The sequence below is a fragment of the Phaenicophaeus curvirostris genome, chromosome 23, assembly GCF_032191515.1.
Source record: "Phaenicophaeus curvirostris isolate KB17595 chromosome 23, BPBGC_Pcur_1.0, whole genome shotgun sequence".
In the NCBI taxonomy this organism is placed as follows: domain Eukaryota; kingdom Metazoa; phylum Chordata; class Aves; order Cuculiformes; family Cuculidae; genus Phaenicophaeus; species Phaenicophaeus curvirostris.
The window spans coordinates 1839361-1865768 of NC_091414.1; the positions used below are offsets into that span (position 1 = coordinate 1839361).

The 26408-nt window shown below is 47.5% G+C and overlaps 2 protein-coding genes across 2 annotated transcripts in view; one reads left to right on the forward strand and one right to left on the reverse strand.

Annotated features, from left to right (window-relative positions):
• The window catches only part of KIAA0319L (KIAA0319 like), a 29145-nt gene extending 7790 nt beyond the window's left edge, over window positions 1-21355 (reverse strand). The window contains exons 1-16 of the mRNA XM_069875334.1: window positions 21257-21355; window positions 18945-19111; window positions 14829-15526; window positions 11141-11429; window positions 9690-9791; window positions 8738-8835; window positions 7480-7567; window positions 6281-6373; window positions 5482-5614; window positions 4217-4445; window positions 3044-3167; window positions 2348-2480; window positions 1380-1528; window positions 909-1060; window positions 579-717; window positions 90-249 (exon numbers count right to left, since the gene is read on the reverse strand). Of these exons, the coding sequence (XP_069731435.1) occupies window positions 90-249; window positions 579-717; window positions 909-1060; window positions 1380-1528; window positions 2348-2480; window positions 3044-3167; window positions 4217-4445; window positions 5482-5614; window positions 6281-6373; window positions 7480-7567; window positions 8738-8835; window positions 9690-9791; window positions 11141-11429; window positions 14829-15526; window positions 18945-19086 (2729 nt within the window). The 5' untranslated portion in view covers window positions 19087-19111; window positions 21257-21355. The remainder of the gene's footprint in view (window positions 1-89; window positions 250-578; window positions 718-908; window positions 1061-1379; window positions 1529-2347; window positions 2481-3043; window positions 3168-4216; window positions 4446-5481; window positions 5615-6280; window positions 6374-7479; window positions 7568-8737; window positions 8836-9689; window positions 9792-11140; window positions 11430-14828; window positions 15527-18944; window positions 19112-21256) is intronic.
• A 421-nt stretch (window positions 21356-21776) lies between these two features.
• On the forward strand, window positions 21777-26195 carry NCDN (neurochondrin). The gene is made up of 6 exons (XM_069875309.1): window positions 21777-21892; window positions 22701-23687; window positions 23896-24113; window positions 24288-24512; window positions 24704-24846; window positions 25525-26195. Exons 1-6 carry the CDS (start codon window positions 21797-21799, stop codon window positions 25959-25961), a joined length of 2106 nt encoding a protein of 701 aa, XP_069731410.1. The 5' UTR covers window positions 21777-21796; the 3' UTR covers window positions 25962-26195.
• Window positions 26196-26408: the final 213 nt, after the last annotated feature.

Sequence of the window (26408 nt, forward strand, 5' to 3'; positions counted from 1 at the left end):
GTTCCATCTGCTTCCCAAGAGAAAACACCCCTTGGTTTCCTAAACCCTGAAGCAACTCTCCTCCAGGAACACCAACAGATGAACCTTACCTTTGTTCAGTGTACGGCTGGATCTTCTGCACAGTGATGTCTGAGTCGAGGACCCCCAGCAGGACACCGATTTGGCGGATGAACATGCCCTTCTGCCTCTCCGTCAGCTGGCTGACGTTGACATCCAGAATGATCTCCACAAGGTTATTTTTCCTAGGATCTAGTGAGAATGCAGACGAGATAAGAGATCTTTACAACTTCTGTTGAACAGACTGAGTACACATCAGGTTTCCATTATCTTTCCAGGATGTTTCAGCTTTGAACAAAAAATTCTGGAATCTCAGCATAGGAAGGGACACGAGCCTATGAGTTTCACAGGTAGCAGCAAGCAGTAAGAGTCAGCCTCCAAGAACACATGAAAATAGACCTCCCCCAAAACTTTTGAGCTTTTATAGTTCTAAGCTGGACTAGACTACACATTTTCATCTCGGTATTCTGCATCTAGAGGGCTTGTAGACAAACATGGTACAACACAGACCCCTGACTCACCAGGTTTGACTTCCACTGTGGACCTTTCCACATCACTCTCCCCTTTGGCATCTGTTACTCTGAGGTGGAATGTGTAGGTCCCTTCTACCAGATTGGACAGGAGAAGGACAGGATGATGGTCTGAATTATTTAAGACTTCCTGGAAGGCAAAGCAAAATAAATATCAGGAAACAAAGGACTGAGCTAGCAGGATGCATCATCATGCTTAGGGTCAGCACTAAAATGCAGCAGATGCAACAAACGGCTTTACATTTTCCTTGGGAGCTGCCACTGAGAAGTAGCATTGACTTTGGAGATGCTGCAGACTGCTGTTTAAAACAGAAACCTCACCCCAGCAGCAGGGCTCCCCTCGTCCCGGGTCCACAAGTAGCTGACAATTCCCTTATCGTCAGAGGACTTGGATCCATCCAGCTCAGCTGTGTTTGTGGGCAAGGTGATGACAACACTACCAGCAATCTTTGCAACCGGCGGCTTGTTTATTTCTAAGCAAACAGAAAGAAAGCAGTTGGAGAAAAATGTAGTTACACCCAAACAAAAACTACTGCATTAGATCTCCAGCATAACCCAGAAACCCCTGTCTAACGCCAGGGGAGGAGAAAGGAAATTATGTACTGCAGGGTTCAGCTGAAGATACTGTTCTTCCAGAGAAGGGTGGGCCTTGGACTTAGAGAAGGCCATTTCAGCACTTTCCACATCACTTTTCACCTATTTCTTACTCTTAGTGTGCATTTAAATAGAGGTTTTGCTGAACTGCTCAGAGATAACGTGTATCTCGGGCAGCTCAGCACACGCTGGACATACCTTCTTTGACGATGACGTTGACTGAGCTTTGGCTTTGCAAGTTCCTCTCATCCTTAACGGTCAGAGTGAACTCGTATGTCCCAACCTGAAGGCCTGTTACAGTGGCAATGCTGCTGTTGGCATTCTCCAGCTTCACACCATCTGGGCCCCTAAACAAAGCACAACAGGATCTGTTTAAACGCACAGACCGTGGAGGTGAGCCTCACACCAAACAGGAGGTTCATGCTCAAGCAGAGTTTATCATAGGGAAGCAAACAGACAGTTGCCTAGGTAATCAAAGAGTAAGTGCGGCATTCAGAATAAAAAACAATTTCTGGTGTTCTAGTGTTTTGGATGTTTTTAAACCAGGGGAACACAGATATCAGCATTTAAGTAGGTTTTACTTCCAGCAAAATTGGCTTGTGAACTGCACAATTAAGCATATTTTTAAAGAAAAGGTATAGGGTAAAACTAGTTTGTTCATTGACAAGAACTTTGCACAGACTTTGCATTGGCAAAGGGTAAAAGCTACCACAAGTTGGCTTTTTCCTGAGTTTCCTAGAGAACTTCAGGGAATTTGGAGCCTGAAGGGAAGTGTGACAATGAAAAGAGAACGCTGCCTCATTCAAACTTACTGCAAAAGGATCAAGCTAGAAGGCCCTGTTGTAGTTTGATTATGAGTCAGCCTCTTCATATGGCCAAGACCACATTGCACTGCTGTGAAGTGAACATGACTGGTCTCCTTGACACTCCACAACCACGCTGAGAATGGGAACCAGGCCGAGAGGTGAAGGCAAAGGTATTTCTAATGCTCAAACAACACTTCATTGCTCTCCAGTTAAACGTAAACCCCTGTCTAATTCCACTGGTAAAGCTTGTCAGGCCTGATGTAACCTGGTTTGAACACAAGAGGGGTATGTGGTGGGGTGTCTTGTTTTAAACGATGGACTTAGATACTTGCGTAAGAACAGCCTGGAAGACACACACACCGTGTTTTTTCCCAAAGAAAGGAGACGATCTTCTGGTCATCTGAGCTCTTGCTGCCATCTAGAGTGGTGCTGTCCACAGGAAGAGTTAATTCTTTATCTGGACCAGCATCTGCCTTTGGGGGCTTATTGTTCTCTGAAAAAGAGTGGCAATATTTTTCATACACATCATAAAAGGTGGAGCTTAAACTCCAGCATTAAGAACTTGCTCTGTGATCCCTGGTATATTTCTTGCCTGTTATCTCAACTTTGTGCTCAAAGAAATGAGGTTAAAAGCAATTAAGAGCTCAGGTGAGCATTTCACTCACACATACACAATAAAACAAGAATAAAATCTAGGAGTTCTGATTTTTGCTCTCATTCTCTGAGCATTACTCCACTTTTCCAGCTCTTGTCCCAGAACCAAGCACTGTGGACACAGACAGTTGCTCGGAAATACAATCCTGTTATTACAGTGAGATAACATCAATTCGACTACATTGTATAAAATAAGAGAATAGCCCAGAAAGGCAATATTCCTAGAAACTTACTACTCCTTTTTGGCTTATCAGTAATATACCAGTCCAGAATGGTCCTAAATTAGCACAGCTTTTCTGAAAGCAGCACAAAACTACAATAAGATCTAGAGCGCATTGAAAGATTGATGCTTGCCTCTAACCCCTGGAATGGAAGTGGCAAAAGCAGCCGAAGGCAGCTTACCCGGCTGGACTATCACAGTGACCTCTGCAGTGGACTGGTGCCCGGCGGAATCTGTCACAATGAGCTGGTAAGTGTAATCACCTTCTTGCATTGCAGAGAGCTGCAAGACTGGTGTCCTCACCCCCTTCGAGAAAACACATTCACGCATTAAAAAGAATCCTTACACAGGCAATAAAAGACCAGAAGACTCTGCTTCTAAAACAACCATTATCAGCAGGTTCTGGGGGCTTATTTCTAACTCCTGCTATGTGGCCAGAGCTCTGTGTCGCTTTAGCACGCAAGGCTCTTAAACATACATTTATACACAGTTTCAAGGGCATTGTTGTGGAACACAACAAGCATAATGCCATATAGATATTCAGATCTTTTGAGATTTAATAGTTAGCAACTCAAGCAAAACCTCTGGGGGGCCCTGTGCAAATCATACACATCATGAACCTGATTCATGGACTTTCTTACTCCATGAATTTGAAATAGCAATAATCTTTAGAAGAAACATGACATGGAAGCAATTTCCATCTTTCACTGTTTAGGACTGAGGAATGTCTGGCTTGTATCAGTTAAATGCAGACTCCAAGGTTCAGCTCAAAGGATTCGGCTGAGGAAATGCATGATCTGGCACAACTGGTTACCCTGTACTTCCAAATGCCATCCTGACCGACAGTTAGCAAAAGATGATACAGTCTGGCTCCTCACTCACTGACAGCACTTAAATCATCCCTATTATTCACTTACAGATTCAGCTATCACTGGTGTTCTGAGAAGTCAGCAACTGGACCGAAAAATAACACCCTTTTCTAGCAGCCACATTGGTTAAAGTGAGACACACGGGTTCTACCAAGTTCTGCTGAGACCTGTCATATGGGACATCAGAATCCAAAACCATCAAGTTCCCACTTGTCTTAATCCTCCATTCTGGAGCAGTATTTAAAACTGCATTGCTCACAGAAGGAAACAGGATGCCACTGAAAACCTGGGGCTAGACTGGAGAACCTCCTCAACCACTCGGCCAACACCACCTTCAAGTGGATTTAGTTTTGAGTATCCATTTCATCATCGCATTTGTGGATGTAGGATTATCAGCCATTGCTGAGTCACTCGAAAACGGTTTGATTATAGAAAAAGAACTAGCTAGTGAGAAATCCGGAGCAAGGACAGGAGACGTGCGCTGACCTGCATCTCCATCACCTTCCCTTTGCTGTTAGGGCTGAGCAGCCACTCGTAGCTGACAATGCTGTGATCATCGGTGCTTTGGTTCCCGTAGAGGGTGATGGAGTTCTGAGGCAGGGTGATGACTTGGTTTGGGCCCGCGTTTGCCACTGGAGGATAATCCACCGCTTTGTTCACAGTCAGGTTTGCAGTGGTGGAGTTGCTGGCACCATCTGAGTCCACGACTGTTAGACTGAAGAAGGGGGGGAAAAAGGGAAAGCAATGAAGAGCCGTTATTATCAGAGATGAACGCAAATGGCTGGAGTTAAATGAAATTCAAAGGAAGAGTTAGAAACTTAAGACACTTTCAAAGGCAAGATAGTGATTTTTTATTTTCAGGAGTGAAAAAAAAAACTACGGTTTGAGGCAACTGTGCTTTTTCTGAAGAGTAACTTCCCCTAAATGTCCAATTATCAACCCCAAAGCAATGCAAGAAATTCAAGTCACGTCCGTCTCTAGTATGTAATCTATCAAGTAGTTCCAAAATAAAACTGGGCAGTGAAAGACCGTCAGCTTTCACACACAGCTGTGATGAACACAGAAGTTCAGCACTAACCTACACGTACCCAGAACACAGCTTGCCTCCTCAGGCAGGATAGGACCACAAAACAGAATAGTTCTTTTGCTAAATCGAGATCTGAACATCACTCTGACCAGTTCATTTACAAACTGGTTAAGAGACATGCAATGTTCAGTTACAGGTACTCAAGTTTGTTTTATTTTAAATAGCTCTGCACGGACATCACACCAAAATGCAGACCAAAGGAAAAACACAGCACAAACACTGAAGTGAGATCAGCTGCTATCTATTACTCAGGTAAGTGCAGAAAACCCATCAGGCCTCATTCAGTTATCTGGGATAAACACATTGCATTTAAAAACTGGATTTAAGGACTGCATTTCTTCCTAAGCCTTTACCTGAACAGTTTAGATTTGACATTTCAAGAGACGTTTTATACTGCTGGCAGACCATACATTCCTTCTGCCACCCTCTTAAACCGGCACTACAACTTAAGAATAAAAAGTAGCTGGACAGCTTATCTCTTCTGAAGTGAAAAGCTATGGAACTACCCGAAAGTGCAGAAGCAGAGAGAGAAAGTACATCACAAAATAGAGTTCTCTCCTTGGTTGGTGGTAGTTTTGTTTTAAACAAGACAAGCTCCTCAAGAAACTTGTACATTTTACTCTTGCAGGATGAGAACTGATCAACTCTTTGAGGTGCAACCTACCTGAATGTGTAATTCCCGGGTACCAGGTTGGTCAGCGTCAGGATGGCAGTATCGCTAGAAACCTTTTCCTCCCGCAAAGGACCCTTCAATTCTTCCCAGTGATAGCTGACAATTCTATCATCGTCAGTGCTTTCTGTTTTGATTATGGAAGAAAATGCACATACAAGGAGTTGGAAAATGCTGCTTCACAAACCCCAGATGTTCAGTCCCCTTCTTCAGTACCAGGCTTAATGGGCAAAGGCAGTTTTGGTCCAAGCCCAGAGGCCTCTTATGCTCAGACACCCAAACTGTGTGCTCTCCTTTCCCCTCTTTCATGGGTTCAGACACCCCCAAACCCAGGTTTGCAAGTGTGCCGGGGGAAGAAAGGAAAACCCAAACAAAACACTAACAAAATAATACCAATTGGGGGTAAAACAACCTGAACGTATGTGAAGAAATTCCTAGAAGCGTGGGTCAGGACCAGCAAAGGTGGGGTGTTACATAACTCATATATTCAAAGCTTAATGCAAGAGGCCATTTTGACTGACAGTAAAGGTTTTCTGTATGCCAAGCAGCAGCCTCTAGAGCTTTTCCTTTTTTAGGAGATCGGCTCAGGCCAGTGCCTTTCAAAAGGAAACACAGAGAGATGCCGTCATGTGCGTATTACCCTCTCCTGGCAAGAGAGGCTGATTCTTTTCACTCAAGTGTGGGTTTAGTGTCACAGTCAGTTCTTCAAACTTCAGCTCTGGGCTGGCCCTTCAGCTAAACACACAGAAACCAGGCTCGCTAGAGTAGCGCGTTGAAACCAGCAGGTACTCACGGCTGCCATCAATAACAGTTGAAATGGTTGGCAGTGAAATCTCCTGGAACGGCGGGGACACGATGGCAACAGGAGGCTGATTGACCCGAGGCTCTGCAACAACAACTGAGCTGTTACAATGACATCTACAGGCAGACCACGACTAGCCAAGGGACTCTGCAAAACTACTCTGCCTTTACAGGGGTGCATGCAGAATACTCAGGGCTCATCCTCTTCCCCCTCCTCGCTCGGTTCTGCGGTCATCGAGTTCAGGAGAGGAATCCAAAGTGTGGAATTGCTGTTCCACACAGCTCCAAGCAACCACTGATCAGATCGACTGCAGAGAACTGCGTGATCACCAACAGTGCTTCATGATTTCAGCAAGTTATATGCCAACGCAGGGAAACAGTGCTAACAAAAGGGATTTAAAGAAGCAAGGAGGTCAACTGCCACACAAGTGCTTTGGGAACGGCTGCATTGCATTGGTTCTCCCAGACTATGTCAAGCATTCAAGCCCAGCCCATTTTAACAGAGCAGCACCTAGAGCTTCTTGCCAAAGTTTCGCTGCTGCTCTGAAAAACGAATTATTTCGATGGACGTTGCCATCTGCAGATTCACTGCTTATAAAGAAATGATGAGTAACAGCATCCAGAAGGCCATCCACATGTATTTGCTAATTTAGAGCACAGCACTTCTCTGCCCACAACGGTTGTAGAAAAAGTATTGCTGAAGTGTGCAAAATAAAGTGGGTTTTTTTGCATAAAAAGAGATGCAGAATCTATGGTTCCCCTTTGCACAGGCCATCTAGAGCGAGACCTAGTGAAACAGCAGAGCTACCACACCAGCTCATCCTCAAACCATGTCCTACAGTAAGGAATGAGATTCGACTCAACCTACCCATGCTTGGAATGATATTCTTTACTAGACAGGGAAGAAAAGAACCTCCAAAGGAGCTTCAAAGCTCTGGCTTCCCTTCTTTTTTTTCCCCTGCTGCTTTAAGCTTTTTACCCAGTTACAGCTAGTTTTTATTGAAGCAGTAGCAGTACAGCAGAAATAGCAGTAGTTTCACACCTCAGGAAATGACTGAACACATGGGCCTATATACTGAGTTCGGAGCACAACAAATCCTCACTGCGTTAAACCAAGGTCCAGTCAACTAAACAAAACACCAGGATCAGAGACAGATGAAGTGAAGAAAAGGCACAATTCCACCAACTCACTTGGATTCACGGTAACATTCACGTAACCTTCTCCGTGTGCGTTTTCCCCATCAACGATGACTTTGAATTCATACAGACCGACAGTGAGCTGGAAGCGAATACAAAAGACGTTTTACCTGCCAGGAGCTGTTAGAAGATCGAGTTACCATGCTTGGGCTCAACAGCACATCAGCAGCACAAAACACAGGCATTTATGCCCTATGCATACACAGCACAGGATGGTTTCCAACCAAAATGGTATGACATATCTTTTAGTTTGCAACGGCTATGCAGAAACTAAAGACTCGTATTTCTTCCTACCACAGGTGCCACAGGATTGTCAGTCAAGCTTTATTTTCTAGCAACAACAGGCAAGTAGAAGAGAGATAACAGATTAGTTCAGGTTGTCTGGCCACAGGACTCTGTACCAGTAGACCGCATTTAAGATGAGAAAGGCTGCATTTTAAAAGAAGAAAATGTTTTCTTGTGTGTTTTTACAAAAGGAAGTATTTCTTCTCTTCCCTCAGGGTAATAGGAGGCAGGCAGTCAAACCTTAATCATTCATGTTGAAGCAAGATGAAAGGGTGAAGGACAAGGTGCCGGACGACAATCAAGGTATCCAAAAGGCTGAAACCCTGACAGAGACAGACACGTTCCTCTCCAAAGACTTTTCTCTGCATGATATCGTGACTAAAGCCTGTAGATTTTTTCTGAGTGCAGCAGAATCCAAGATGCTCAAAGAAGCATCTCAGACATACAGTACTGTATATTCATACAATATTTAAAGCCATTCCCTGGTTAAGAATCCACCCTCAAGTGCTGAAACGAGCAACCTTTTCACTATGAGAGCTTGTGTAACAGCAGCAGCCAGGGACACACTACAAGGCACTCCACAGCTCTCATTAATGGAAACAGCAAGGCCCTTTTGCAGTGGGCAAGCACAAGGCTTCAGACCCAAACAGACCACCGCGCTGTTTCAGTGGCAGAAACACTCAAAACTCTTTGTTACTGTTAAATTGTGCCATTTTTATGGCTTGACACACTGCTTGTAGGCAGCTTTTAGATCCTGAAATCGATTTCTTCTCTCCCTTATGCCAGATCAATCTCCTTTTTATAAGAGACTTAGAAGAAGGGCTTGCAGTCAAACGTTGGCTGCCTGCCCGTCATGCAATTTCCTATTCATCCTGAAATCCTATACAAGTCTTTCCTGGCTGCCAGGGTCCCCGTCTTCTCTTCTTGGCACTTAACACAACAGGATACAAAGCAGCAAAAGCGTTACCTTAGATAACTTAAGGGTCTGGGAGTGCTTCCCTTCCATTTCTCCACTGTAGTCTTTTGGATGAGTAATCAATTCCCACTCATAGGAATAAGTAGTTCCTTAAAAGAAAAAAAAAAAAGGTCCAGATGTTAGTTTAAGACTGCCTTTCCGCCCTGCTAAAGAAAAGCAAAGGTATTAAACATTTACAAGGCACATTCTGCTGCAACATGGAGAAATGAGACAGCTTGAAATTCGGGCTGCAGCTTTTTGGGAATATACCCAGGAAAAGAGACAATCCATGCTTCTAAACACGTTTACTCTGGAGCCAAAACCCATCTTCCAGCCTCCAAGGCATTAAAGGGCTTTGAAACAACCACAGCTCTAGGATAATAAGAGAGAAAAGTCTTATCATGCCCTCAGTCCTGCAGACCCACCATAATGCCAGGTTTTGAACACAAATGCTTCCATCCCTGCTGCTATAAGACACATAATATACTTGCCTCTCCTCCGCAGTCTCCCGTGCCGCTGTGCACAGAGCTATGGGTAAGCCCTTTATAAATACCTGTGAACAACTTGCATGATGAAATAAGGAGCACAGAGAAATGTGTTCCTCCACACATCAACCCCCAAATCAGATTTCAGTCCACCAACTGAGAGATCACTTGCTAAGACAGCTTGTCCCCTATCAGGGAATACCACAAAGAGATGTTGAAGATCCATTACTTCCTCACCTACAACTTTACAAACACACTGTCTCCCAAATCTAACAATTTTGTGGCACCTTCAATGCTTTTTGTGCCTTGCTGTTTTCTGAGCAGCAGCACGAGGTAATAGCACAGGGTGAAAAATTTCTACAAGAAAGCGTTCTCTGACAAAAGGGATTTCCAAGATTGCCCTTAGTTCATGCTGTACACACGCCTCTTTGCCACTTCCCCATCACAAGCCCTTAGCAGAATTCCCAGCGAAGCCTTACGAGGTGGCGGTTCAGGAAGCACGAACGCGTTCAGCTGCACTTCATTCTTTGGCAGGGTCACCTGGACACTGTCTCCAGCAGAAACTACCAGCTCCTTCACCACTGCGAGGGCGAAATACAGAATCGAAAGAGGAACAGGAGAAAAAAAAACATTAGATATGTACATGAAAACCACCTCGGCTCCATAGTCTGTGGAAGCAAAACCAGCTACGAGTGGCTGTATTTTGTAAACATCCCATCACTCAATATAGCTCTCGTTTCAGGTTTCACTCTCATTGTTCATGCAAAAACACTAATGTGGTTTTACAATTTTGAGGCAAACCCAGAATTACTCAGTTCTCTCTCTCTGCAGACACTGTGCAGCTCCTGCTCCTTTTGTGAAGTGCTGAAATGTGACCTTAGCTTGACTCTGGCAAACACAATGTTTCAGAGAGATGGACAAGAAAATCCAAGTTAAAAAAAATGAAATGAAAATGTCATTAAACATTTAGCCTTTCTTCCATCTCTTTCAGCTATGGGAATTAAGTGGTTAACTAAAAGAAAACAAATTCATCAAATTCTTTTTTCCTCCCTCCTCTCAATTAGTCCAGATCCTGGGATATTAAAACTCCATCAGCTGCAAAGAGCTCCAAGGCAAAAAGAAATCTGATCTCAGCAAGGAAAAAAAACCAAAACAAAGACAAAAAAAAAAAAAGCCAAAATCTTGCTAGGAAAAACTACCCTTCGCATCACCTTTGCATCATTTAGCAAAATGAGGCAGTCCTGGCTACGTTACCTTTCCACTACAAGCCACTGAAGACATTTAAAATGGATTTCCCAGTTTTAGCTGGGATAAGCCCTTAAAAAAAGAACAAAAACTTGTTAGCACAAGCATCCAAACAGTTCCCTGCCAACAATGCCTTTGGATGCAGTGCTCCCTTTACACTTTAGGTTTGTTCCCTTATAAGGGAAGGGAACCCTAAATTCAAAAGAAATTCAGCTGTGAACACTTCAGCAAACCAGACTATCTGAATTCTGGGATAACGCATTGCCAGTACACACCATTCACCATCTGACAGGGTGAGCTGATGGCCTGGATGAAGTAACCAAGCTGACAAAGCACCCTTTGGCTTTTATACATTTTCAATAGCTTGTTTATAAAATACCAGTGTGAACAGAAACATCATTTTGCTACAAAGCAAAGCGTTGGCTAACGGCCAAGTTCACTGTGCTCTGTGGCTGAATTGTGCAGTGACATTTCAGGGACAGAGAGAAAAGGACGGGTTATACCCCATTTGGAGCAGACTAAGGTTTCTGCTCAACTTGACAGACAGCAGCGAGTCAAGACCACTGGAAGTGTTTCACAGGACAATGCCTGGACCTCAGTGCTTTTTCAACGGTACCATCATTTCTGAAAGAAGCTCCTATTTTTCAGCGCTTCTCAACAAAACGTGGATGAGATTTGTTCTCACCTGGTGCAGCAGAGGTGCTTGGGGACACAGCAGTGCTGGTCTGGATCACAGAAACGCTGCCATTTGTGGGAACTCCGCTTGGCGCAGAAGTAGCTGCCTGCATCTTTGTTGTGTTTTTCCCAGGCACCGGGCTGACTGTGGGCAACATGTCTAAGGAGGAAGGATGGACCAAATCATCATCCGGCTGCCCCGGCTCCTCAATCTTTCCTGTAGCAGTCAAACCCTGTGCTACCGGACTGGAGAACGTAGCCAACACTGATGGTTCCGGTGCTGATGTTCCTGTGTGGATCTGTAAAGGCAAAAAGTCATCATAGTTTAACTCAATGCAGAATGCCAGTTGCTCTTGACTGTTTGCTGCATTTCAACCTCCTCCAACTAGGGAGGCTGAAACATCCCAGGTTTGATTTTCCCAGAAGCAGGATGGTTTACTGCTTCCTCTCTTCTAAAAGTGTTTCTTTATGTTCTTCCCCCACAGCAGAGAGCCCACTTCTAGCTCAGCTGAACACCGGTTAGGACCTTTGTGTTAACCACACCATCTCTGCTAGTCCAGTTGTAGACATGGCAAGCCTGCCAGAAGATCTACACTCAAAATTGCAGTGAGTGGAGCTAGAAGGTAGGAGAAGACAGAAGCAAAAAACAGGGACCAAGAACTGGGGTTGATCTGGGCCATTTATTTTGGCCACGTATTCCTTTCTCTGAAGCCAGGCACTCAACAAGCACAAAGGAGGACAGTGAGCTGGATGCTGTCTTGACTCACTTCTTAATGACTAAAAAAACAACTTTGCAGTTAAGAGATCCTCTTCCTCCCAGAATTCTTTAGGCTGAACTGACAGCCAAATGTCTGCAGAGAGCCTGAATTAGATAAGCTTTGCCTGGGGCAGCATAACAGTCAAAAATGCCTCCGATGCTCGCAGGCTAAGACATTCCTTATCTTTACTCCATAACCCTGAATTCTTTAAAGCAGAGAACAGAAGATTTCATTCTCAGGGATAACAGAGGAGACTAAAAGTTTGCCAGCTGTCCTCTCTCATTAGCTTAGAAAACAGAGAAGGGGTGTACTGGTCTGAGTGAACGCAGGAGCATCAGACACTTCTGATTCTGATCGCTATCTGCCATTTGCCTGGGATATATGACCTGGTCTCCTTGTTGGAGAGTCCAACGCCTGTACGATGCAACTAGGGCAGCTGCGTGCATCAGAATCCACCCTGAACCTAAGCTACTTGAAAGAAAAATATCATTGTTCTGGGTTTTTTTTTAGCATTTAAACAGGCCTTGCTTCACTGAGCCTGGTCTGAACTCATAAAATCAGCTCTTTTCAGAGTAGATGGTGTCCACAGCTGTTTGCAGTAGGTGCTGTGTCTGTGACGACCTTTCAGATGCACAAATGTGGGCAATGTCACAAATCGTTACAGAATTAATACCGTGTGAAGAGAGACCTTTCCTCCTTCCTCAAGGAGCACGAAGTGCCCAGCACTAGCAGGAAGCACGACAGCAAGGCAGGCACTAGAAGCCAGAACTGTGAGTGCAGGAATTAGCTCTCTGGCTTTGTGCTAACAACTCCACTTTAGCAACTGCAGCTTTTTCCCCATCTACCTGCAGAAACTGTTGCAGCGCTGCAGCCCTTCTCATCAGCAAGGCTGCGCTTAAAGACCTCTCCTAACCCGCTATGAAATGCATTGTTATATTTTAAAGTTAGCAAGTATTTCTTTCCAGACACCCAATTGTTTTCTGCCTCATTGTAATGTCACTCATTGTCGCAGAAAAGCACAGATTTCTCTCCCCCAGTTCAGGGCTGAGGAGCAGAGTGCACTGCGGTTTACCCCGGTACACTCTCCTTCACCCATCTCTGGTTCCAGAGCTTGGACACAGTAAAATATCAAATTAAAGCCAGCTGCATACCAGCAAATGACATTGCAGGTGGCTGCAGAGCCATCAGAACTGCAGGGAAAGATCAAAACTTAGTACTGCACTGTTCTCCTAAATCTGTCACTTTACTTCTGACTGAGCCTCTAGAAGCAAAGGAAAAGATTTGCCTTGCTCATCAACAAGAGAACGTGCACATTAATTTCCTTCTCCCCCTTTAGAGAGGAGCTGGGAGCTACGTTGACCTCAAATGTTCTCAATTCTAAACCTCAAAACTGTGATTGCCAGAAACTCCATTAGAGCCAGTATCTTTTAGGAAGAAGGTTTTATTTTGATAAACCTGCATTTTGCCAAGAGATCTGGACTTTCTTACTGGCAAAAAGCAGTGAGGAGAAGAAAAACCTTTCCCCAGCACACAGCCACCAATGCACCTTAATGAAAAGGGAGGGCTTCCAGGAAATCCTGGATACTCAGCAATATTCAGAAGGTGATTAATCCACATAGTTTATTATTTGCAACCAGCTTACTGGGCAGACGGTGAGCAGTAACAACAGAACTCGGAATGCAGCACCAAACTGAACAAGCAGGGAATACAACTGTTACCCAAGAGCTGCAGATGGCATTTAAGGCTGGCTGTGAAGAAGCCTCCCTGACATTGCATGCGAAACAACTGAGAGAATGGGGTCACTGTGGAAATCTCAGATACTAGGAGAAAGAAAGAACAGGCAGAGTAGAAACGCTGCAGTGCTGCGCGGGAGAGAGAAAGCTGAGATCTTCAGTTGGCCCTAAGTGCTGCAGGGTTCTGGAAAATCAAACATTTGTAAAGCTTCAGTGCATAATTTCACATAGCACCCAGGCTTCCCTGGAGCTCTCAGCCGTGTCCCTTGGCTCCTCTCCACATCCTGCTTTGCAGGGTGGTGGCTCCATCAGGCACAGCCCTACCTGGAACCAAGATTTGAATACAAGGGAGAGAAATGCATTCAGGCAAGTTTCCAGAAGGCATCAGGCTTTAGTGGTGCCAAATCCTAGAAACACGGCATAAGCTATTTAAGGAACAGCTTCATAAAGCATAATTCTTTATTTCACCACCATGCGTGGTGTTTTTTGTATGATAAGGCTCAAAAAACTATTTGCAGATTGAACAATACAAATATCATTTAACAATTCAAATATGCCTATTCCACTTTAAGACTAATCTAGATTTACCAGAAGAACATTGTACATGTTTGGAGTAGAGACTAAACCGGTTTCATTCAAACAATGCCAATGTCAGCTTTAGTGGATTTGAAAACTGAAGCAGGCTTCAAAAACAGAACAAGAAAAAATTAAGCTGCCAGTTCGAGCAAGGAGGCTGACATCAAACTACACTGCAAACTCTACGCGTGAGTCCAATGTACTTCACTGCCCAATTCAGCACTCAAAGGAAAACAGCTTCATTTATTTTGTGGCTCTAAAAACGTACTTTTACACGTAACAGTTTTCAACTCCCTGACATCCCACCTCACCTTTCCTTCTCCTCCGGCACATACTCTTATACAAAAGATAACCGCTATCATGACATCCATCTCCCCTCACCTTCCCAAAGACAGTTTATCCCAGCTAGGAAGAGAAGGGAAAAAACCCTACCCTCAAAAAAAACCAAACAGAAAACCAAACCCACGGCCTTGCCTGGTTGACAGGAGGCTGAAAACAGACATCCAGAAATCACAGGCTTCCACCCTATCACTCAGGCAGTTTTAAGTCAAGGTCTAGGAAAAGCACAATCGTGTGGGAGCACGATAGCTCTCCAAGGCAGCCCCATGCCATCCCCACCAATCCCTCTTACCTGCAGCAATCCACCACCATCCGCATCACTTGATCTATTCACATTATTGCTTTTAGGAGGGAACGGACTTCTGTTTTTCTGCTCTCTTGGATCCTGTTCCATTTTCACCAAGTCTTTCTTTTGATCCGGATGGCCATCAGGAACAGGCCCGTCTGCCACTAAGCGCCTCAGTACTTGATCCTTCAAGCGCTCTGCTTCACTTCGGCCGCTCCTAGATTTGCTATCGGATGCTCCGGCTGCAGCCTCGCCGCTGGGGCTCGCTGCTGTATCCCTTTTCATGAGTTCCACCCTGTTACCTGCCAAGCTCCACTTCTGGAATGACCTCCGCAGTCTTTTTTTCCTCAGGACAGGGATGTCCTGGTCCGATCGCTTGCGAAACCAGGTCTTCGTGTCACCTTCCATCGGAAGCTTTAAGAAGTGCTCTGTGCTTTTTGATTTCTTTAGGAACACCAAAATAGAGTCAGAAAATCCAGTCCTGTTTGCCTGACACGTTCCAGGTGTAGTGCAGTTCACCTGGATGCACGTGTTTTCCAAGAACCAAAAGGCATCACAGGTCGGGCTCTGGCAGCAAGCAGCCTGACAGGATCGGACAGTATGAAACCCTTCCAGAAGCTGCAAATTGTGATCCTCCCACGATCTCAAACGACCACCAAACAGGATCTTCCCCAGCTCGCATTTAGATCTGTTCCAGTTTGCATCTGGGAAAGCAGATGGAAAACAATTCTCAATCCTTTAAAGCAGTGGACAACAGATCTTCACTGCTATCGTCAGGATGAATTTAGAGCACAGGAGCAATGTGGAAGAGAAGCTACAGGACAGTAAAGCGGGGGCTTCTCACAATCCATATCTGGCCTCAACATCCAGTATTGTACAAGTTCATAGAATCACAGAATGGTTTGCGTTGAAAGGGACCTTAAAGCTCATCCAGTTCCACCCACTGCACAGGGCTTTAGCTCTCATCTCAGTCTCCCCTCTTTCAGCTGAAAACCCTTCCTCCTCATCCTGTCCCTGCACTCCCTGATCAAGAGCCCCAGCTTTCCTGGAGCCCCTTTCAGCACTGGAAGCTGCTCTAGGGTCTCCTCACAGCCTTCTCTTCTCCAGGCAGAACAACCCCAACTCTCTCAGCCTGTCCTCGTATGTTGAGGTTTCTCCTCGCCTCCTGCTCCCCTGTGGTGCTTCCCACAAAAGAAATTACCCATCAAACATGTTTTTTATGTCAAGTCACTTCAGATCTCAGATCAGCAGTAAAGCAGCAACTCCTTTGCATACAGATTCTTACTTATTTTTTCTTAGCATGAAAAATTAGAGCACTTGCAGGGATCAATGGATTAAAGGCTTCCAAAATTCAGAGCTCTGCAGATTAAGGACTCCCTAAAAATAGACCAGTGACCTATGAGACTGTTACACTGTGCTGTGTTCAGCATCCAAGGGATAAGAGGTCACTGGAAGATTACTTTACAAACTGTCTCTGGAGTCCAAGTGGTGTGCTCCAGATGCAGCTCCCTGCCTGTCAAGAATGGAGTTCCTGAACACAACACAAATGGGACACTTTTTTCCTCCATTAAAATAAAGAAGTTGGAATTCAAACTATAATTCCCCAATCCATGTTTCATGATGGTGTATAAAGAAAAGGTCACTAGCATATTGCTATTCCAGTAACTCTGAATGAATACAGACTTCATGTTGCATTAAACCCACATTCTTTACAGTGGGAACTAAACAGATTAATAGGCACAGGTGTAGAGGCTACTGATCCACCTGTCTGGTCTCCCCTGAGAAGAATCCTCACCCCACTTCACTGTCACTTCCAACTTAGACACATTAAAGATGGAATACGTTGAGGTGTTTTTCTGATCACGTCTGGAGCTCACACGCAGTGGTCAACCTCGACCTCCTGAAGCATTAGCCCTGGAAAACTCGAGAGACCAGGACATGGGATGCCTTTTACTCTGGCTGCTTCAGGCTGTTGGAGGCACCTGACTTCAGGACTTTAACCTCCAGCCACAAAGATACTTAACCTCACACTACTGAGGTGGCAAGGACCTCTGACCCTCTGAATCACAGCTAGTACCTCAAGTCAGTGATGAATAATAGTGCGATAACCTTCCCCTTCCTTCTGCACCTGAGGGAATGGTAACAGCAGTCACCAACTCCTGCTTACTGGGAGCAGGGCCTCTTGAGTCCCTTCCAGCTCTTTGTGCTGGACCCTAGGCTGGGTCAGACCAGTAAATCCAGTCACTGAAGTAGCAACACCAGCAGCTCCAGAGAAAAGCAGGACAAACCCGTCAGCAGGAATGTCCCCACGTTCCCCTCTCAGCCCACCCAGCCCAGCACAACACAAACCACAGGATGCCTGGGTATTCTCAGTCACTTCTTAACATGGCTTTTGCCTTTTTTTCCCCCTCTCATAGCATATCAGTACAAAAAAATGTGGCTCCTGTCAGGAACTCAGGAGTTGCTGTCCCAGCAATGCTGCTCATAGCTTTGCTGAACAGCAGGGGAATGGAACAGACAAGAACAGTTTCTATTAATAAACTCAGGTTCACAGACTAGCTCAGGCAGTTAATCCCTCCCAATATCAGATTAATGATTAAAGGCCTGACTCTATAAACTTTTCTAATCTGTCACATGTAACCAATTATGTCAACACAGTTCCTCTTGCCTAACTCTGCATGATCCCACTGATTTCTAGGCAGCTGTAACTCCTCTACAGTTTAACAAAGTGCTGCCTAAGTGACACGAACAAGAACAAAGAAAAGGAAAAACTGTATAATAGAAAAAGTGTCCACCTCAGGACAACTATGTCGCGTATATTTATGTTTATTTCCACACAGACATCAGCCTTCATGGCTTTAACTCTCCTGAGCAGACCAGTCCCCAGACACTGCAGCCCTGTCCGGAATACCCTCTGAGAGCGACACAGGATTTGGAACTCTAGCTCTAGACTTAAAAGATATTCCTCAAGACAGGAAGCACCATGCAGGAAGCCCAGTCTACAAGGAAACATGCAGTCCAACTTGCACACCATCCAAACACCCCTTTCCTAGGGCCAGGAACACAAGTAGGTCTTGCAGGTTCTAAATTAGCCGATTAAGGAAACACAGCTCATTAGTTTAATCAAATCTGTCACTCGGTGAGTGTCCAGGAAGGGCCAGTAAACAAGAGGTGCTGCAGCACAGAACATATCCATATAACCAAGAAACAAAGCTAACCAATCCCCTTTTCAAACCTTGCTACCATTAAGGCACAGCAACCTTCCAGCAAAGAGAAAAAGCTGCTGGCAGCCATCGCACAGGCTGAGAGACACAGAGGTGCCTCGGGCCGCTAATTCACCCTAAACGGAACAAAGTGGGGAAAAAAGGCATGCAACAAACTTTATTAACTAGGATCTGGTGAATGCTACCTTCACACATGGGTCAAATACCACCTCTTAAGGGAGATGTGGCCTCAAAACATTCACAGGAGCTCACCAAGCCGCTCTGAAATGTCAGAATTTGAACTTAAAAAAAGCAAACAAAAAAACCCCTACACAATCCATTATGTGAAAATTTCCATTCAAGCCACTAACCCGGTTATTTACTTGAGAAGGAGGTTGGTTACCCAAGTTTGAACAGGAAACAAAAAAAACAAAGGCAACAATTGCCTGTAGGCAAACACAGGTTATTGACTTACTGCCTCTGGGTAGAGCGTTAAACATCTGAGGGCTAGAAAAACATTCCTGCCTTCCCAACTTGCTTCAAGTATTCCTTACTTAATTATTTTCCAGATTATTTGCAAAAAAAAGACTCTCAGCTCAGAGAAAGCTCTCTGCGAGATACAGACGTGCCTGAAAGCCACAACAGCAGCTGTGGGACAGACACCCTGCTGCTGGCCGCTGGGCTACTCAGAGTAGAAGCTGGTTACGAGAGCAATTTACCGCTATAAGAAGGGACCCCACACCTCTCCTACCCTTCTGACAACTCCTTTAGTAACTATTAAGGGTAAAGTTTTGTTTGTTTAAACCACCTACAATGCCTACCAGCAAATAACTTCATTTTCAGGATAGTTAAAACAAGAGAGAGGGATAGATATAATAAAAAAACATAGACACGGTCCCAGGGGGAAAAGAAGAATCACCTGCTGAGGAGCACAAGGCACACAGGCACGCACACAGGTAAAGCAGCTGCAGACTTCCCAGCTCCCTTGCAGGTTTTCCCAGGCAGCATTGTGACAGGAATGGGGCGCTGATGCTGAACTTGGCTTCCAACCTCTTCTCCATGGCCTTTGTGGGCAGCAGCAGGGTTCTGGAAACAAAAGAAGGAACACAAAACATCACCTGGCAATCAAGATGTTCTTGCACAGATCCAGTTGACACTATGAAGGGCACAGGGCATTTACGAAGGAAAAGAAACATCTTATCTCATTGTCTGTGACATAGTCCAGCTGCTGCCAAGGAACTATCAACGTTCAATAATAAAAGAAACCCGCCGCAGCAAAGTTTCCAGCAGGGCACCGTGACAGCCTTTCCCATAACCTTTGTCATTTCTCCCTCCGCAACTTCCAGCAGTAAAATATCCAATACTACAGCCCAGGGGATTCCAAAAACGCATTTGAGAAATTTCAATTTCAGCTACATCACAAGGAGACACGGAGGCACTGATAAACCCAGCGCAGCTGCCTAGCACTGCTGTCGCTTGTGTGTCAGCACTGGCTGGTACCAGCCAGAAACAGAGAGAGACAAGAATAACACAGCACGCTGAGGGAACGGCTACAGATCTGTTTTGCGTCATTTTTCACTCTACAGGGCACAGATCATTAAATTATCACTACTTCTTCTCTGACGTTCTAATGGGAAAGCTGGGGAGGGGCTCTTGGTCAGGGAGAGGATGAGGGGAAGGGTTTTGAGCTGAAAGAGGGGAGATTCAGATGAGATCTTAGGGAGAAATGTTTTGCTGTGAGGGTGGGGAGACCTTGGCCCAGGTTTTCCAGAGAAGACGTGGCTGCCCTATCCCTGGAGGGGTTCAAGGCCAGGTTGGATGGGGCTTGGAGCCCCTAATCCAGTGGGAGGTGTCCCTGCCCATGGCAGGGGTGGAACTGGGTGGGCTTTGAGGTCCCTTCCAACCCAAACCATTCTAAGACTCTATAGTTTGCTACTGAATTATAACTCAGCTTCAGGTCACATTAAACAATTAACGCTTTCATACCACAAGTAATAAATATTCTCTGTTTTCAAAGAGTAATGAAGCACATGTTCAATCTGCTGTTTCTGAATCATCAAGAGGGAAGACAGAATCAGAATTTGGAGCTTTGGCTCCAGCTCTGCCAGACTTTGCATTTGGGACAGGGCGAGACTGCAAACAGAGGTGATAAGAGAAGATGACACATCTGTTCAACACAAATCACGCTGAACGCAAGGTGTTACCATATCCAAAAGAACAAAGGGCATAACAGCGTCTGGAAAAACACCATTTGAAAGAAAGCAAATAAAAATCCCATGCTCTCAGAGGGGCATCCTGTCTAACTTGCAAACAATGAAGTTGGTTGAATGAATTTAACTGGCTTCAATGACAATATTCCACCTTCTGTCATAGTAGCTACGTTTTGCATCAAGAGCTGGAACAGAACGTGTTTCCCACTTCCACACATGTATTATTTTCCTCAGCAGTCTTATGCATGCTCTATTATTTTCCAAGGACTCATTTTAATGCCATTGTGACCCTCACTAGAGCCAGATCTTTCGCTGATTTGGAGCTTTGCCTTCAGCTCTGTCTGAACTTGCATTTGGGAGCGGGAGAGACTGCAGAAGGAGGTGATTTGCGATGAAGACACCTCAGTTCAGCACAGACCACACTGAGCACAAGGCGTTAGGGCATCTGGACAAGCACAATTTGCACAAACACACAATAAAACCCCACGGTGGCAGAGGGACAGCCTGTCTAACTTACAAACAATGCAGCTGCTGGGATGAACTTAATTCTACCTCAGCTTAAATCAAAACATTCTACTTTTTGCAACAGTAACTCCTTTTTGCATCAAGAGCTGAGACAGAACGTGTTTCCCTCTTCCATACACGTGTATTATTTTCCTCAGCAGTCTTGTATGAGCTCTATTACCTTCCAAGGACTCATTTTACTGCCATTGTGACCCTCACAACAGCAAATCTCTCGATTATTTGGAGCTTTGCCTCCAGCTCTGTCTGAACTTGCGTTTAGGAGAGGGAGAGACGGCACAGGGAGGTGATTTGAGACGAAGACCCCTCTGTTCAGCCCAGACCACCCTGAGCACAAGGCGTTAGGGCGCCTGGACAAGCACAATGTGCACAAACACGCTATAACCCCCCGTGTTCTCAGCGGGGCGTCCCGTCTAACTCCCAAACAAGGCAGCTGGCTGGAGGAACTCGCCCTCCCTTAGCTCCGACCGCAAACCCCCAGCGCCGGGGCAGCACCTACCACGCGGGGCGATGGCGGCTCCTCCTCAGGCGGGCGCTGGGGCCGGGCCGGGGCTCCATCGCGGCCGCCCCGGAGCCTGAAGCGCCGCTCGCTGCCCGCGGCTCGGGGCGGGGCCGGCAGGCCGCGCAGCCACTGAGGGGGTGGTGAGGGGGGTGCCCTTAAGAAGGCGGTGGCTTCAGGGACTGCCCAACAAGGAGACACGCGATTGGCCGGCGGCGCGGAGAGCGCGCAGTGATTGGCTGAGAGGCCGCGGTGGGAGGGGGCGTTGCCCGTAGTTCGCGCGGGAGCAGCGGCTTCAGGGACCGCCCAATAGGAAAGCAGGCGATTGGCTGGCGGCGCGCGGGGCGCGCGGTGATTGGCTGAAATGCCGCGGGCGGAAGTGCGTTGCCCGCTGTGCCCGGAGAGGCGGTGGCTTCAGGGAGCGATCAATGGGGCGGGACGTGATTGGCCGGCGGCGCGGAGGCCGCGCGGTGATTGGCTGGGAGGGGAGCGGGTGGGCGGGGCCACAGTCCCGGAAGCGGTCGCGGGGCCGCGGTCGCCATGGCGGCGGGCTGTGGGAGCGCCGCGCTGAAGCGGTGCCTGGAGGTGCTCAGGGACGCCAGGAACGACAGCGAGCAGTTCGCGGCGCTGCTGCTGGTGAGCCCCGCGGCGCCTGGAGCGGGTACGGGCCGGAGAACCCGCCTGGAGCCGCTGAGCGGCGCGGGCAGCCGGGCTGAGGGGTTTGAGGCCTTGGGGAGAGGCGCTTCCACGGCTTGGGGCTCCCTCAGGAACGGGGAATGGGGTGAGCGCTGGGCAGCGTTGCTGGTAAAGCCCTGAAGGAGACCAAGCGCACGGCTCAGTGGTCGGGGTTCGCTTTTTCCTGCTCGTGGAAATCTTTTAGGCTTCCCCGTTCAATCCTGTAAAGCACAGAGTGGTTTGGGTTGGAAGGGACTTCAAAGCCCCTCCAGTCTCACCCCCTGACACCTCCCACTGGATCAGGGGCTCCAAGCCTTGTCCAACCTGGCCTTGAACCCCTCCAGGGGTGGGGCAGCCACCACTGCTCTGGGCAACCTGGGCCAGGGCCTTCCTGCCCTCACAGCAAAACGTTTTGTCATCTCAATCTCTCCTCTTTCGGCTTAAAACCATTCCCCCTCATCCTCTCCCTGCCTTCCCTGATCAAGAGTCCCTCCGCAGCTCTCCTGGAGCCCCTTTCAGCACTGGAAGTTGCTCTAAGGTCTCCCTGGAGCCTTCTCTGGGCTGAACAACCCCAACTCTCCCAGCCTGTCCTCATACAGGAGGTGCTCCAGCCCTTGGATCATTTCATGACCCCCAGATGTAAACCCCACCCTTAAGAGTTACTAAAGGAGCTGTCAAAAGGAGGTAGAGATGTAGGACATGAGGGATCCAGTCAAAATGTAGCAAAGCCTCTCTCTGTGCTGTACCCTTACCCAGGTTTGCCTCACAGGTGACCAAAGCAGTCAAAGCCGGAGAAGTAGATGCCAAGATTCGTCGCCAGATCTTCAATGCGATCGGATTCACGTTTCCAAACCGCCTGCTCATCTCCAGGCAGCCCCCGGACGGCTGCCCCGAACACACCTTCCGGGCGCTGGGCCTGACTTTGTTGGCATGTTTCTGCACCGACCCAGAGCTCGCAGGTCACTCCCAGATCCTGAACAAGATCCCAACCTTCAATGACATCCTGGTTTCCCCCTGCGACCCGGACAGCACTTCCATGATCGATGACGCCTACCAGTGCCTGAGTGCTGTCCTGGCCACTGCCAGGGGCCCCAGAGAGTTGGTGACCAAAGGGACGGTGGCTGCCCTGTGCCAGGCCTACCTGAACTGCGGTTACGGCTCTGACCGCGCCTTGACGCTGCTCTTGGGGCTGTTGGCCGTAGCAGAGGCGAAGTGCTGGCAGAGGGATGCTCCGCATCTCCTGGCCGTGCTGAGCAAGCTCTCTGAGGATTTTCTCAAGGCTGAGGACATGACTAAATTTGAGCTGTGTGAGGTGCTGCCACGCTTTATCCCTCTATCGCCACCCCTCACGCAGGACTCGCAGGGCTCCGAGTGCCTCTGCCGGCTTTACAATGGGCTGGCCAGTATCTTGGGCAGTAAACTCAGCCAGTCGCAGCGGGACCCTGCTCTGAAGCTCGCTGCCTGCCTCGTGCAGGCCTGTGGGTCGGAGTGGATCCCAGCAGGGAGTGCTGGAAGCAAGTTCCTGGCCTTGCTGGTGAACTTGGCTTGTGTGGAGGTCCGGCTGACCCTGGAGGAGCCACATCCCTTGGAGGCAGAGGAGAAGAAAGAAGTGGTAACAGCCTGCTATGTCCTTATTGAGATGGGGATCCAGGAGTGCCTGAGAGAAGAGAAGCCGCTGCTAGAAGACGCGCAGAAAATGCAGCTCATGAGGATCATGGAGGAGGCATTTGGAGCTGTAATCTTCTACTTGAGACAGGTACTTTAGGGCTTTCAAGCAAAGAGCGTGGGTTTTGTGGGTTGCTGTGGTAGCTCTTCACTGGGACACTGATTGTGTGCCCAGCAGCTCAGGGCTGTAGCTGCGCAGAGCAGGATATCTATCTCGGCTCACTGTGGGTTTCATACCTGCACCAGCTCAATAAAACAGCAGCCCTAATGTGTTATTTCTGTCTGCTTTCTCCATGCAGGTTAAAGACGAGGAGCTACAAGATCCTTTCATATTTGCTTCTGTTCGAATCCTTGGAGCCTGGATGGCAGAAGAGACATCCTCCCTCAAGCAGGAAATCTGCGAGCTCTTGCCTTTCCTTGTTCATTACTCCGAGAAGCTTTTCAAAGAGGGCAGCACAGGTCCCCAGACAGAGCTGGTCTGCACTGAGAGCTCTGCCTTACCCCAGGATGCTCTGAGGTTTGTGTTTTAAGCACAGAATTGATGTATTTTAGCACAAACTCGCTGCAATCTTTTTCTGTTTTCCACTCTCCCTATGGTGCCAATTCCTTAGCTCCTTTTCCCCGTGAGGTGGATGCAAAAGCAGGGTTTAGACCCATTTGTTCTTGTGTTTCCAATTCTTTCCCCTTCCAGGTTGCTGCTCCCTGCCTTTTGCCATTTAACAGCAGAAGAGAGGCCCCGGGACATCCTCATCTCGGCAGGGGCACCAGCACTGCTGTGCAACTACTTCCTTCGTCAGTGGGAGGTGCTGGCCTCCGAGCACGGGTCCCTGACTCCGCTGCCAAGTGTTGAAATGAGCCTGCAGACCACGTGCGGGATTTTCCTTAACCTGGTTGTGACTGCACCCGATCTCGTCAGGTAACAGAACCACAGGAGCTCATGTTAAGATTGTCAGCGGGAAGGAAGAGGATGCATGGTGCAATGAGCTTGCAGGGATATTGCTTTTCCAACACTTACAGTACTTTTTTGGAGCTGCATTTAACCTTGACATTTTCAGGTGCTTCTGGCTGTGCTCAGGAAATGTGTCTCCGGGTTTGCTTTCTCTCTAGGCAAGACAAAACCTTCTCCTCCTTGATGGAAGTGTTGTTGAAGTCTCTTCCAGTTCTGCTGCCCCAGAAGGATTACCTGGTTCTCACAGCAAACATCGTCACGCTGGGCCTGATGATGGCCAGGATCCTTGCGAGTTCAGCAGGTAAGAAGAGTTCATAGAATCATAGAATAACCAGGTTGGAAGAGACCCACCAGATCATCGAGTCCAACCATTCCTTTCAAATACTAAACCACGTCCCTCAGCACCTCACCCTTAAACCTCTCCAGGGATGGTGACTCAACCCCCTCCCTGGGCAGCCTGTTCCAGTGTCCAAAGACCCTTTCTGTGAAAAATTTTTGACTAATGTCCAGACTAAACCTCCCCTGGCGGAGCTTGAGGCCATTCCCTCTCGACCTGTCCCCTGTCCCTTGGGAGAAGAGCCCAGCTCCCTCCTCTCCACAACCTCCTTTCAGGTAGTTGTGGAGAGCAATGAGGTCTCCCCTCAGCCTCCTCTTCTCCAGGCTAAACACCCCCAGCTCTCTCAGCTGCTCCTCGTAAGGCCGGAGTTCTCCCTGGCAAAGCTGCGCGTTGCTCTGCAGGCACAGACTGAGTCTGGAAACGGGTCCATTTTCTGCATTAGAAAAAGACAAAACCAAAAAAGCCAGAGGAGCGGAGAACATGCAGAAAATTCAGCAGGGTGATGAACTGGGATTAAGAGCTCTCTAGGGCAGGAGGATGGTGTTCTGCTCTTCCAAAGAGAGCACAGACCCAATGAAGGGTCGGTCCCTCCTTTGGCCAAGCGAGCTGTGTATTGAGTCATTCTTTTCCTTTTCCTTCCAGTTCTTCAGGGGACACAATCTGCCAAGGAGTTTTTTGAAGCTGCCATTCGCTTCCTATCGCAGGCCCACACGGAGCAGGCGGATCCCAGTGGTGGCAGCTTGGCCGCAGCCGTGTCGCCGGCCTACGCGAGCGTCTGGGCTGACATCAGTGAGCTGTGGTTCCTGGGAATGCAGGCCTTGGCCGGCTGCGTCCCGCTCTTCCCCTGGCTGCCGCGAGCCGTCCTCCAGGCACGGTGGCTGGAAGGCCTCTCGGAGCTCCTAACCCGCGTCGCTCCAGCCTCGCTGGATTTCGAGCTCATTGCTGCTTTCCAGGGCGTGTTGGTGGAGCTGGCCAGAGCCAGCGAGCCCTGCAGGGCCGTGATCCTCTCGCACCACGGCCTGGAGTGGGCCAACCTGTACGGCATGGCCGCTCTGGAACAGTGTCTCTCGGAGCCGTGAAGAGCCAGCAGCACCCTGGGGTGGGAAACAAGATCTGACCAACCTTTCGGTGTCAGATGAGGACAAAAACCATGTAAATATCCCAAACTCCTAAAACTGGAGCGACGCAGCAGAGCTCAGCTCTGTCCACACCTGATGTGCAGAACTACTGCTGCTTCTTGCCCTTCTGTCAGCGTTTCTTTTAAGAACAGCCTGGTTTATCATTAAAGATATTTTCTGATTCTTTATTTTTCACATCATGCAGTGCTGGGATTTATTTCTGCCTAGAGCCCTGGGAAGTCTCCCGCTTCTCCCGTTAACATTGTCTTGTTTTCTCACAGCAAGCATCCTGGCATGTCACCTGCTTTTATCCCAGAGGCCTGCACATGTTGGTAAAGTAGCTCAGCATTCCATGTGGAAGGCTGCAAAACGCAGGATCAAGAAAAGCTTTAAAATTCACCATTAGCA